At 46.9% G+C, this 13,428-nt stretch overlaps 2 protein-coding genes across 18 annotated transcripts in view; one reads left to right on the top strand and one right to left on the bottom strand.

Moving 5' to 3' along the window:
* Nucleotides 1-122: 122 nt before the first annotated feature.
* Nucleotides 123-11,536, bottom strand: DEDD (death effector domain containing). Of its 17 annotated transcripts, none has more exons than XM_054672893.2 (7): nt 11,355-11,486; nt 9,619-9,651; nt 4,501-4,652; nt 2,936-3,324; nt 2,637-2,744; nt 1,866-2,012; nt 123-1,314 (listed from the first exon to the last, which is right to left on the bottom strand). In XM_054672893.2, exons 4-7 carry the CDS (start codon nt 3,258-3,260, stop codon nt 938-940), a joined length of 957 nt encoding a protein of 318 aa, XP_054528868.1. In that variant the 5' UTR covers nt 3,261-3,324; nt 4,501-4,652; nt 9,619-9,651; nt 11,355-11,486; the 3' UTR covers nt 123-937. The 17 variants fall into 17 exon arrangements, with proteins under 17 accessions (XP_054528868.1, XP_063667893.1, XP_054528866.1 ...); XM_063811823.1 differs by lacking the exon at nt 4,501-4,652 and adding an exon at nt 3,634-3,731 and having other exon boundaries at nt 1,776-2,012; XM_054672891.2 differs by lacking the exon at nt 4,501-4,652 and adding an exon at nt 3,634-3,731.
* Nucleotides 11,499-13,428, top strand: part of UFC1 (ubiquitin-fold modifier conjugating enzyme 1) — a 26,182-nt gene continuing 24,252 nt past the window's right edge. The window contains exon 1 of the mRNA XM_513937.6: nt 11,499-11,587. The gene's annotated coding sequence lies outside the window, so the exon portion shown is untranslated. The remainder of the gene's footprint in view (nt 11,588-13,428) is intronic.

The raw sequence follows: 13,428 nt of genomic DNA, 5'->3' as shown, positions 1-13,428 counted from the left end.
CCCATTCTCCCAAGCATGGGAGTGGGCATAGGAGTGGAGGAGGGGGAAGGAAAAAGGAATTACTTCACTTACACCTATGATGCCCTTTGCCCAAGCCAGAAGAAAGCAAAGGGGAAAAGGGCTGCAGGGTACATTATTTATTTTCACTTGAACATGGAAAGAAAGTGTCACACTCCCCCTTCCCCTTTATAGGGGGAGTGTATTTTAATCAGCAACCTCTTCTCCATCCACCCTGTGTATGTGTGTACACATATACCACCACAGTTGGGAGGCATGACTAGGCTGACCCAGTCTTATCTGTTCCTCCTTTGAAGAGGGTTTGACAAATGGGAAAAAGGAAGGAGCCACATCAGGCAGAGGTTTCAAGCCATGGAATGGAGGAAAGGCGGCAGAGAGGAGCAGCACCAGAGGCCAGGAGAGAGTGGAAAGGGCCACAGCTTGTTTTTAAAAAATTCTATAATTTGGAAGAGGGTGGCGATTAATTTTCAAAATACACTTCAGAGTCCCACTTTCCACATAGCTCCCTTACTCACAGCCCTTTGGTTTTTTAGACAAAATTTAAGAGCTCTCATAAAGCCAGAAATATTGATAACTCCTTAGTGCATCCAAAAAAAGTGTTCACATCAATCCCTTACAAAGACTATGTGCTGTAGACTTTGCTTCTTCCTATACATTTGTCTTACGGCTCAGTGGTAAGGTAGCTGTAGAGACACATTAGCGGGTAAATGGAAAAGGGAAATAAAGGGGAAGCCCAGGCACATGGGTGCAGGGAGGGGTGGGGAATACCACTTCCACTTTCTTTTGTCTTTTTCTTTAAAAAAAAAAAAAAAAAGGCAGGGGTGTGATTGGTTGGAAGGGTAGAGAACAAACCCCAGAACAGTGTAAGCTCCAGAGGTGGGTGATGGGAACAGTCCCCAAAGTGAGAAGAGGGAATAGGTCAGGGCAATGCTTGCAGCATCAAGTTCCTCAGGAGTTTCTGTCGGCCCAGCTCATAGTCCTCCTCGTCTACATTTACCAGCAGCTTGATGGCTTCATGGCCCACAGCTTGCTTGAGGGAGTCTGTGATGAAGACACCTTTAAGTGCCTCTAATAAAGAGCCATTGATGTAGTCGCGCCAGAATGCATCGAGGTAGGTGAGCTCAGAGAACTTGATGTCACAGATGATGGAGCCCAGGTCCCGGGACTTGAGGATGGTGTTGGCCTGGTTAAAGCGCTCAAACTGGCGCTCAAGTGGGTCCTGCTTGTTAGAGAAGACATTGCCCTGCAGAGCAGTCTCATGCTGGCAGTATTCAGCCCGAACCCGCAGTCTGATGTCTGTTGGAAACAGAAGATACAGAGCAGAAGAGGTTACAGTAAGGGATGAGTTTACAACCCAAGCTTGAAAACTGAAAAGCACAACAGAATAAAAAAGTAGGGAATATCACCTGACAGTTTCTCTACTTCTTCCCCAGGACTATTTCTATGTATCTCTGAAATCCTTGCCTGAATGCAGGAGGTTCCCTTAAACGGGACATGCCGAGGTCAGCACTGTTCCCATTACTCACAGGTAGCAACTTGTTTATAGGAGATATTTTCCTAATTACCAGGCATAGAAGTTCATTTTAATACTCGACTTGGCTCATCCTACAATAAGGATGTCATAACAACATCCCTGTGATGTAGTATTAACTAACAAGAGTTGAAATGTACCCTGCCACAATCATAAAGAGCAGTTCTTCCACCAGACACCAAACCATTCAGCCTCACTTTGCAATGGCAATCAAAGTGAATCTCACACTGAATAGCATAAACTGCCCAGTGTCCCAGCAGTTCTTTATATTCTCCTTCAAGTCTGCTCCATCTCTGGAACCCTTGAACTTCCTCACCACATGTCTGCTTTTCCTTGGGATCTGGTGTCACTGACTTCCGGCGTTTTCGCTGGCTCCCAAGTGTGGCTCTCCCTCGGGCTGGCCGCTTGCTACACATCTGAGGACCCGAAGTGGGGCAACACACCACAGGATAGTGGGGAGGCACTGACCAGAAAGTAAAAGGGAAGAAAACACAGTAGGGTAAAGGCAGAAATTCAAACACTTCTGTTGGAATGAGGAAGGAATCATTTAGACTTAGCACTAAAAGCAGTGGAAAAATGTGACTTGAAAAGACATGTGAGACCAGGTGCGGTGGCTCACGCCTGTAATCCCAGCACTTTGGGAGGCCGAGGCGGGTGGATCATGAGGTCAGGAGATCGAGACCATCCTGGCTAACACGGTGAAACCCCGTCTCTACTAAAAATACAAAAAATTAGCTGGGCGTGGTGGCGGGCGCCTGTAGTCCCAGCTACTCAGGAGGCTGAGGCAGGAAAATGGCGTGCACCTGGGAAGTGGGGCTTGCAGTGAACCGAGATTGCGCCACTGCACTCTAGCCTGGACGACAGAGGGAGACTCCGTCTCAAAAAAAAAAAAAAAAAAAAAGACAAGACATGTGAGAGCAAATACAGGACCTAGGAGAAATGTCACCTCGCCTGATTTTTTTTTTTTTATGGGGCAAGATGTGGGGGCACAGCATCCTTTCATTTAAGCTGGCAAAGCCCAGAATGTGATGGGATCAGTGTCCTTTTACTTGATGACGGAAAGTAGGGGGAGTTAATGTCTTCTCACCTGTTTTAGAGGGCTGGGGAGGCCTTGGTTCTGGATCACTGAGGGCTCTGGGGGTCACATAGCGAATTGATGTCTCCTCCAGATACTTGTCTACAAGATCAGGGCACACTGTAGGAGGAGAAGTAATCATTCAGGAAAATATACACCCTTCCCTTCTGTCAGTCCAAACCCCCAGTGGGCCTCACAACTTACTCTAAGTACTCCCCAGGATCAATGTGTCCTCCCCTTTGGACGCCTATGCTGCTCCTTCTTGGCCTCCCACAACTCTTCCCTGATTCCAGCCCCTAATACTTCCTCACCAGCCCGTCTCCTCTTGAGGGTGACGTAGGGCAGCAGGTCGTGGCGAGTGATGATGCGCAGCAGCTGCAGCACCTGGCGAAAGTTACTTTCATCACAGCGGCCCTGGCGCTCCAGTGCCAATAAGAAGTCACGTCCATTTCGGATGAGTCCACGCTCGTGGTCATCAATGACATCAACAAAGAGGAAAGAAAGCACGCGCACATCTCTGTGTGTCAGATGAGTGCCCACGATGTCAAACATGCGGTGCAGGCTGTATAGCCCATGTTCCTGCTCACCATGCTCTTCTGGCCACACCTGGCTTGCCCGCCGCTTTAGGCCCGCCATGCTGGGGGCTCAGGTACTCAATGCTTTCCAGAATCCCTGCTCAGCGGCTGCAATCCCCACCGTACTGAAAGGGCAGGGAAAGAACCGATGAGACACTCAAGGGCAGGAACTAGTCTCATGCATTCCCATATTTCCAGTCGCTAACAATGCCTGGCACAGTATAGTGCTTTATACATGTTTATTAAATTTTTAAAGTGTTTGTTTAAAAATAAACACTGGCCAGGCACAGGGGCTCACACCTGTAATCCCAGCATTTTGGGAGGCCAAGGCAGGAGGATCACTTGAGCCCAGGCGTTCAAGACCAACCTGGGCAACATAGGGAGACCCGTTTCTACAAAAAAAGAAAAAATTAGCTGGGCTTGGTGGTACACACCTGTAGTCCCAGCTCAGCTGCACAGGAGGCTGAGGTGGGAGGAAGGCTTGAGGCCAGGAGTTCAAGATCAGCCTGGTCAACATAGCAAGACCCCATCTCTACAAAAAAGAAAAAAATTAGCAAGGCATGGTGGCATGTGCCTGTAGTCCCTGCTACTCAGGAGGCTGAGGCAGGAGGATCACTTGAGCCCAGGAGTTCAAGGCTGCAGTGAGCTACAATCCTGCACTGTAGCCTGGGTGACAGAGTGAGTCCCCCATCTCGAAAAAAAAGAACTAGTTTAAATTCTGACTGTATCACTGAAAGGCTGTGTAGCTGTGTGACCGTAAGCAAGTCACTTAACTCCAGATTCTCAGTGCTGTCATCTATAAACAGGGATGAATGAATCTACACCTCAGAGTTGTTAAGAATCCAATGAGAAAATCACTGGGTAACCCTTATATAAATGGTTGTGAAACATTTCAAAGATACAAGCATCCTTGGCCTTTGCAGCCCAGAATCATCCCTCCACATTTTTCCTACAATCCAACCACATCAAGAAATAACTGCTCAGAAAGTTTATCAATATTTACCAAAACTCATGGATTTAAAATAAACATTAAGTTTCTACAATAAGCGTTCTTGTAATTCTATGCCATTTGTACTCCCTTGATCTTCACCCTATTTGGCAATACCAACTTTTTTTTTTTGAGATGGAGTCTCACTTTGTCACCCAGGCTGGAGTGCAGTGGCGCAATCTCGGCTCACTGCAACCTCCGCCTCCCAGGTTCAAGCAATTCTCGTGCCTCAGCCTCCCAAGTAGCTGGGATTACAGGCACACACCACCACGTCTTGCTAATTTTTGTATTTTTAGTAGAGATGGGTTTTTACCATGATGGTCAGGCTGGTCTTGAACTCCTGACCTCAGGTGATCCACCCACCTCGGCCTTCCAAAGTGCTGGGATTACAGGCGTGAGCCACCGTACCTGGCCTTGGCAATACCACCTTCTAAGCTTTCCTCATGGATGTCATTTACCAATCCCCTATCAATGACCAATCACAGCCCCACATTCGTTATATAGTTTGGCTCTTGATTCACAAAGTTCCTCCATCATTATGGGCTACAGGTAATACCAATGACGCAGCCATTAATCAATTCTCAAATTCAACAACTTTGACTCAAGTCACTCATACTGCTCCACCAGACAGTACCATCCTATACTGTGCACTCTCTGGTCACACTCTCCAATCACACAATCAATCCTAAATTCCTGTTAATGCTACTTCTAGATATTTCTTAAATCTATCCTACCTTTCCACCTCCACTGCCATGGTTCAGATTACAATAATCTCTCACCTGGACTACTGTAACTTTAAAAGTTCTCTGCAACACCAATCTTAACCTACCTAAATCCATCCACTGCCACATCTAGTTCAGTTAGCTGTCTGAAGTCCACAACTGACCAAGTCACTTTCCTGCTTCAGACCCATTGATTGCCCCATCGTTATCTATAAGAACACTCCAAACTCTTTTTTTTTCTTTTTTTTTTTTTTTTGAGACAGAGTCACTCTGTCGCCCAGGCTGCAGTGCAGTGGCGCGATCTTGGCTCACTGCAACCTCCGCCTCCCGGGTTCAAGCGATTCTCCTGCCTCAGCTTCCCGAGTAGCTGGGACTACAGGCACCCACCACCACGCCCAGCTACTTTTTGTATTTTTAGTAGAGACGGGGTTTCACCATATTGGCCAGACTGGTCTCGAACTCCTGACCTTGTGATCCGCCTGCCTCGGCCTCCGAAAGTGCTGAGATTACAGGCGTGAGCCACCACGCCTGGCCGAACACTCCAAATTCTTTACACACACATCAAGCCTTCTAAGATGAGGCCTACCTTCCCAACCTCATTTCCCATCACATCCGCTTTTTATTCTCTAACATTATCAGTTTGTTTATAGTTCACATACATCATGCAATTTGTTTCTCTATACCTTCTTCAGGCTCTTCTCTTTGCCTGAATGCCCCTCTCCCTTCTCTATTCCACACCCCCATCATCACTCTTTTTCAGATGGCTAACTCCTACTCATTCTTTAAGAGTCAGCTCAGATGCCATCTTCAAAATGCATTTTCTACACCCCCATGCTGAGATAAGTAGTCCTCTTCTGTGCGCTTATGGAACACTATGCATATCTCCTTTACACCATTTATCACCATGTACTAAAATTATTTGTGTATTTATTATCCCATTAGATCCTACTCAACTCATGGAGAGATATATTCATCTTTATATCCCTAGTGCCTAGTAATGGACAGAGCCTCAAATATAGTGGGAGCAACCCACTGTTGAACTGAACTTAATCTCCAAGAGATCACCTCAAGCAATTCCAATTAAGAAACAAATTCACAAAAGTCCAAGAGAGGACCCCATTAAAAACAGATACAGGTAATTCAGTTACCATGCATATATTCTAACTAGCCATAGCCTCCTCTGCAATGTCCAGAACTACCCACACCATACCACACCACTCTACCCTACTCAACAATTAAACAGGTTGCTCTGTCCATTTTATACAAAAAGGAACTGAGGCTAGACTAGGAAACAATAAAATAATAAGCTTCTTTGGAAAAACAAAGCTGATAGAGAAAGCTGAAGAGTAAGTAGGAACTGGTCCTTTCTTCCTCAGATGAAAAACTAAAATGAAAGCACAGAGAAACTCATTCCCTTAAGAAAAGGGGAGGTACACTCTGGGATCACTTAACCCTATACCATGGGTTCTGATATGTAGACAGGAAATGTAATCCATATATAGTTTTGAGAGCCCAAATGCCCCACCCAAAGCATGGGAAATAGCTATTCAACTATAGACTGGTATTCCTTGCCTCTTCCTCTCGATTCACCTGTTGCTGTTACTGGGTACAAATGAAGGTGCTAAAGGAAAATAAGTTATTGCTCATAGCAGGCAACATGAGAAAACTGAGCCTCCTCAGAGCCCCTGCAACTTCTCTTTGTTCCCTATCCCACCTGTTCCCTTGGGCCAGCTGTTGATTATGAGGCTCTCAGATAAAGCAGATGGGTAGGTTTCACATTAAACCAACCAGAAGAGCCGGTTGCTCCACAGTTCCCTAATTTAAAGTGTGCTTAAACCCCAGGAAATGAAGAAACACTGTCCCCACATACCCTCGCAATGGAAAATAAGGCAAAATACAGGAAAGCACTGTGCTCCTAATTATGTATCAATGGATGTAATTCTATAAGCTTCAATCCCTTGAAGTTAACTCCCTACATTTGAGAGGAAACAAACACACTAGCCACCTTTAAGTCCTAGATCCCAGGCTAGATCATCAATGTACTAGGAATTATAATAGCTTTTAGGTCAGTGGTTCTGAACCAGGGGCAAATTTGACCCCTGGGGAATATATGGCAATGTCTGGAGACATTTCTGATTATTATGCCTGGTGGGGAAGGGGACTGCCATCAGCATGTAATGAGTAGAAGCCAGGGATATTTAGAAACATCCTATAGGACAGGTGCAGTGGCTCCCGTCTGTAATCCCTGCACTTTGAGAGGCCAAGGTGGGAGGAACACTTGAGCCCAGGAGTTTGAGATCAGCTTGGACAACATGGTGAAACCCCATCTCTATGCAAAATATAAAATTAGCCTGGCGTGGTGGCATGCACCTGTGATCCCAGCTACTTGGGAGGCTAAGGTAGGAGAATCGCTTGAGCCTGGGAGGTCGAAGCTGCAGTGGGATGTGATAGCGCCACTGCAGTCTAGCCCAGGTGACAGAGTGAAACCCTGTCTCAAAAGAAAAAAGAAACATCCTATAATGCACAGAACAGTCTGCCACAACAAAGAATCATGCAGCACAAAATGTCAATAATGCCAAGGATAAGAAACCCTATTCTAGGTGGAGCATGGTAAAGGGTCAAAAGAATGCATATCACTTTCCACACTAGATCTAGAAAAAGCCATTTGGTCCCTCCATCCAAACCCATCAAACAACATTCCAGAAGAAAAGAAAAGCCTGTCGGACATACATGTTCATTTAACTCCCAAGTCCAACTGCACTAAGGTGTTTCATGCCACTCCAACCTTGGGTCCTCTGTCACCTGCTGTTGCCATTCAGCTGAGGAACAGGTGGTAGTTCTACATCCACTTCTGCCCCATCCCAGGAGGTCTACTTTGACCTAGTTCAATCTGGAGTTCTATGGGGATATTAGAAATGTAATCCTCTGCAAGACAGACACAAAGGATCCTGCTCGTAAGCCTCAGGGTCATCTTTAAAGTCTTGGAACTGGATGAGCAGCAAATTCTCCTTGTGAGGTCACTAATCAGACTTATATTGCTTATTCAATGAAGCAAACATAGAAATATGTAAGTTCCTCAAGGCCATGTCCTTGGGAGAAATATGAGGATACTGTCATGCAGGTTAAGAGGCAGCCCTCTCCACTTAATGCAACCCAGATAAGGGTTCCAAGAATCTATCTAACTTTAACATTAAAAGAATGTGATGAGGCCTCGCATGGTGGCTCACACTTGTAATCTCAACACTTTGGGAGACCAAGGCAGGAGGACTGCTTGAGCCCAGGAGTTCGAGACCAGCCTGAGCAACATGACACAACTCCATCTCTACAAACAATAAACAAAAATTAGCTGGGCATAGTGGGACATACCTGTGGTCCCAGCTACTCTGATCGCACCACTGCACTCCAGCCTGGGGTACAGAGTGAGACCTTGCCTCAAAAAAAAAAAAAAAAAAAAGTGATGAAAGTTCAGCTGATTAGTAAAATTAGAAAAGAAAACATGACCAATTTCCTCTAAAACCAAAATATACTCATATTTCTGTGACAGTGAAGCAAGGGAGCTCAACTTAAAACATACAGAGATTCTAGATGACAGGTATCAGAATGGTGAGGAGAATGTAACCCTCTGAACAGAAAATTAGAACTAACTCAAGTCTTGGTATCTGAAACACTGCCAAATACCAAGAGACGAAACTCCAGCACACAGAAAGTCCTGATCCCACTGACTGGTCTGGCTGTATTTGAGATAGTAACACATGAATTCTCCCCTACAGTTTCCCAAGAATAATTGATTCTGAGGAATTGTTGTATTTCCTGGAGTTTTGCTTTTTTCTTTAGAGAAGTCCAAGTCAGCCAAGGGCCAACAGTCTATAGGTATCTTCAGGATTTCCTCCTGATTGGTCCTTCTCTACTATGTTTCTACTTCCAAGCAAAGTCTGGTCTCATCCCAACCAGGAATATCTGTAGTTTTTGAGGTACTTGGCTCTCTCAGAAGCCCTTAGGGGAAAGCGACGTGAAAGAAATAAAAAAGAGTGCTGTCTTGAAATGAAAATGACAGTCATCTTTTCTGCACAGGGATGATATTTGTAATTTCATAGAATTAAGAGATATCTCACTCTCTCAGAAGTCCTCAGAGGAAAAGTCATGCAGAAGAACTACAAAAAAAAGTGGTATCTTGAAACTTAAATTAAAACTACATAGAAAATCTTAAAGATGGTTAAGAGTACATTCTTGCTGGTGGGATAGGAAATGTAATCAAATATCTGGAAGTCAGAATTACATAGTATGTTTTCAAAAGAAGGATGCCAGGAACCCCCCAACAGCTGGAAGAGAAAGTTAGAGGAAAAGTTTCCCACGGAAGGAAGGTGTCCCAGCAACCCTCCAAGGGCAACATTTAGTAGACAATGTACTAGAATACAGCCTTCCATATGTTAAAAAAAAAAATGTTTCAGAGCTGACCAAGAAGACTAGACAATAACAAACCAAAGCTGGGGGATTGTCCCAAGACATCTAAATCTCCTTCTCTTTCACCTCCTATCTCCAATTAACTAAAGACAGTGATTACAACAGATCTCATGCACTCAGATGGATGAATGATAACTCATTTTCCCTGGCATTCTCCTCCTCATTAATGGACCGAACCTCAAAATAACTCCCATGCTATTTCCATTCCCTTCCACTGTTTGAAAACAATAAAAAAGTTCCAGACTTACCTCCGCAAGAAACTTAATTTCCCAGGTCTCTTCCTAGCACAAGTTTCACAGCCAGCAGCAAAACAAAAACAAATAAGGAGGGGAAAATAATTAATTTTAAAGTTTTACTTTGAAACCTCAAAGGCCCATAGAATTAGACAATCTCGTTGCAAAAGTACACAGACAAGCCTAAAGCCATTTAGAGAACTCACCCCCAACAAGTCTCCAGGCTTCCCTAACTCTCTATTAGTCAATTTACAAAAACAATACCAACTCCAAGAATTTCCAGTCTCAATGGCTTGCGGCAAGACAGCTCCCAAATTTAAGAACTTCTGGGAAAACCAATTACCCTCTGGCAGCTTCTCATCTTCCTCCACAATTCCTTATTCCTATTTTGTTACAATATTAACGTTAACTTTCATCTTTAGAAAAAACTGGGAGGAAAGTGGTTACAGCAGACCAGCACTATCCTCCAAATTCTACATTTGGCCCTTTCCCTTAACTAGCACACAATGAGAACAAAATACCTAATGGCGCAGCATCCACTCATACGTCTATGTTTCACCAGGGAAAAGTTTTTCTACATACAGTATCCATGTTACCCCCTCCCTTCCAGACTTAAAACAGCAAAAGGGTCTGGAAACTACAGCACTCATTTAATTAACCTGTCTAGATGCCACTCTATCTTTTCTCTTTCCCTCCTCAGACTTCCAGAGCCTCCACCTTAGCATATAGGGTTCCAATATAGCCATGTCTGCTCCCCCACTCTTGTATTGCTAATGCTAAAAACTAGAAAAGTCCTTTGCTCCTCCACACTTGGGCGACACCGGCTTCCCCATTTTCCCAAGCAGGAAAAACAAGGGAACAGTAAGCTAGGGAGTCTTTTGGAAAACAAACCCAGTTGAATTCTCATCCAACCCCAATTCTGCAAACCCACATGACTATTCCCTTCTGCCCTTCCCACCCTCTTAAAAGCTAAGGGCCTGGCAATTAGAATTGGCTGCAACTGATGCTGCTTAACTCTGTTCTCTCCTCCTCTCCACCGGGGAAAGGGAAACCCCCGAACCTCTATCACCCGTGCAGCTCCACTGTCCTATCTCCCATTCCACTCCCCTTCCTCCCAAACTTTCTTCCTCCCAGTCTCTCACTTTCTCCATTACCTCCTCCCACCGACACTCTCTCTATTCCCCAAGCCTCCGTTCTCTCCTTTTCCACCCAAATTCTCCCCTAGGCCCTTCCCCCTCCCACCTCCAATTTAACACTTTCGAAGCCCCCCAGAAACGTCTTAACTCCAATTCTGACCTTTCCCCACCTCCTCGCAACACCCCTCATCAGAGTCCAGTCCTCCCTCCAACCACATGCCACAGCCCCCTTCCCCTTCACACCCTCAGCCTCTCCCTCCTGCTCCTACCCCCTTCAATACGAGCGGATCGCAGCCCCACTCCCCACCTCGGCCTCTCTAATACCCCTGGCTGGGCCCAGTCTCAGCCCTTGTTTACGCCCCTCCCCATGCCCTCACTCCTCCGTCTCGACCCCTGCCCTCTCCCGCAGTTGCCATCTCCCCTGCACGCCCCCCTCGGCAGCTCCCCTCCCCCACCTCTCAGCGTCCCGTCACCTCCCTCTCTTGAGGTTCTCAGGCTGGACGTCGCCACCGCCTCCCCCTCCACTTTCCTTCCCCAAGCCCTTTGCGGCCCCGCCCAGCCCCGCCCCGTCCCGCTCGACTCCCTCTCCCCACTCCGGCCGCCCCTCCGCCTCACTCTCGGCTCAGGCTCGGCGCCGCCATGTTGGATCCATCCGCGCCGCTCTCCCGGGCCTGCCTCACGGCGCCGCATCCGGGCTCCAGCAGCCGCCGCCGCCGCCGCCGCCGCCGCGGCCGTGGGGGAGGGAACAGGCGGGAGGGGGTGGCTGCATCCTGAACGGCGCCTCCCGGAACCCGGCCGGTTAGTGGCGGCTTCGAGGCCATAGTGAGACATGAGCCGGCGTAGCCATAGTAAGTGAGGGCAGCCTGGCAGCGGCATTAATCGGGGAGTGGATAGCTTCACTTCGGGAGGAGAGATAGAGATTGGCAGCCATCTTGCTTTGGGGCAAGCTGGCAACGCCGGTTTGTCTTGACGGCTGCTTAGGGCGGTAACAAGCGATCGAAGAGGATAGCATTCTTGAATGGGAAACATTGGTGGCGCCACAGCTAGCTGGTGGCGACTTCAAGACCCACTGGAAGGCTGGGATTGGCAGCCATGACTCATAAGGGCGGAATACCACGGGGATCGGTTTGTCTGGCGAACTTGAGTGAAGGGTCAAGATCTGGATTTCACCTTTCCTCTGAGCTTCCTGATAACCCGGACGTTCCGTAAACCCGGATCCGGAGCCGAAAGTGGTGCCCAGATCCCGTCTCGGAATTCATTCGTTCAGCATTTACCTTTTGAACGCCGGTTTCCTGTAGGAAGTGTCGCCTAGCTGATCCGTGTAGGGCTGTTGGGAATTGGGGGTGGGGAGGATGGTGCGGGTACATTCTGGAGCTGCCAACAGCCTGGTGTGGCTTAAGAAAGTGGTAATAGATAGGGGAAGACCAGATTATGCGAAGCCTTGTAAATTAATTGATTTTTATCCTTAAGGCAATGAAAAGTCTTTGAAGAATCTCAGCAGAGGTGTGAACAATTTCATTTGCATTTTAGATCGCTGCGTGCAGTGTGAAGGATGAATTGAGGGGACAAAGTGAGAATCAAGGAGAGCAGTTGTGAGGCTCTTTTCCAGGCAAGGATGATGATGGTCTGCCTGTGGAAGGGAGAGTGCAGATGGGGAGATACAGATTGGTTTAAGAGGTACGAATGTTGTGACTTGGACAACTGGGGAATAATGATACCAGTTTCTTTCTCGTTTAGGGGGGAGATAATGAGTTTTAGGTGCCCCTGGGATATTAGCTAATGTGGGTTGGGAACCCAAAAGAAAGGTTTGAGGTGTGTGTGCGTGTGCATATAGATAGCTGTTGAAGTCATGAAGTGGGCTAGAGAGGATACCTGCATTTGCCGGATAGGATGAGGGAAGCCGAAAAGAGAACACTGAGAAGGGGCAAACCGAAAGGAAAGAAGAAAACCATAGAGAACTATCAAGGAAACTGGTGAAAGCGTTTAGTGTAACAGAGATAAAGTAAAATGCTAACTAAAATATATCCATCAGGGCCGGGCATGGTGACTCACACCTGTAATCCTAGCTTTGGGAGGCCGAGGCGGGTGGATCACTTGAGGCCAGGAGTTCGAGACCAGCCTGACCAACATGGTGAAACCCTGTCTCTTCTAAAAATACAAAAAAAATTAGATAGGTGTGGTTGCACATGCCGGTAATCCCAGCTACTTGGGAGGCTGAAGCATGAGAATTGCTTGAACCCAGGAGGCAGAGGTTGCAGTGAGCCGAGATCGCGCCACTGCATTCCAGCCTGGGCACCAGAGCAAGACCCTGTCTCAAAAAAAATAAAATAAATAGGCCGGGTGCTGTGGCTCACTCCTGTAATCCCAGCACTTTGGGAGGCCATGGCGGGCAGATCACTTGATGTCAGGAGCTGGAGACCAGCCTGGTCATCATGGTGAAACCCCGTCTCTACTAAAAATACAAAAATCAGCCAGGCATGGCAGTGCGCGCCTGTAGTCCCAGCTACTGGGGAGGCTGAGGCACAAGAATCGCTTGAACCCAGGAGGCAGAGGTTGCAGTGAGCTGAGATCGTGCCACTGCACTCCAGCCTGGGTGACAGAGTGAGACTCTGTCTCCAAAAAAATAAAATAAAATAAATAAAATGTATCTATCAGATATTGCAATAAGGGCCAGGCACAGTGGCTCACA

Source organism: Pan troglodytes, chromosome 1 (assembly GCF_028858775.2).
Source record: "Pan troglodytes isolate AG18354 chromosome 1, NHGRI_mPanTro3-v2.0_pri, whole genome shotgun sequence".
Lineage (NCBI taxonomy): Eukaryota > Metazoa > Chordata > Mammalia > Primates > Hominidae > Pan > Pan troglodytes.
The sequence above is the reverse complement of the archived record's forward strand: the minus strand, read 5'-3'. Positions and strand labels throughout refer to the sequence as shown.

Excerpts from the sequence above, each read along its gene's own strand:
- DEDD (XM_063811823.1), bottom strand. The coding sequence starts at position 3,260 with ATGGCGGGCCTAAAGCGGCGGGCAAGCCAGGTGTGGCCAGAAGAGCAT. Across the intron at positions 2,745-2,935 it reads CCTCAAGAGGAGACGGGCTG|TGTGCCCTGATCTTGTAGAC; the intron begins GTGAGGAAGTAT and ends CTCCTCCTACAG. Across the intron at positions 1,315-1,775 it reads GGCAGTTTATGCTATTCAGT|ACATCAGACTGCGGGTTCGG; the intron begins GTGAGATTCACT and ends TGTTTCCAACAG.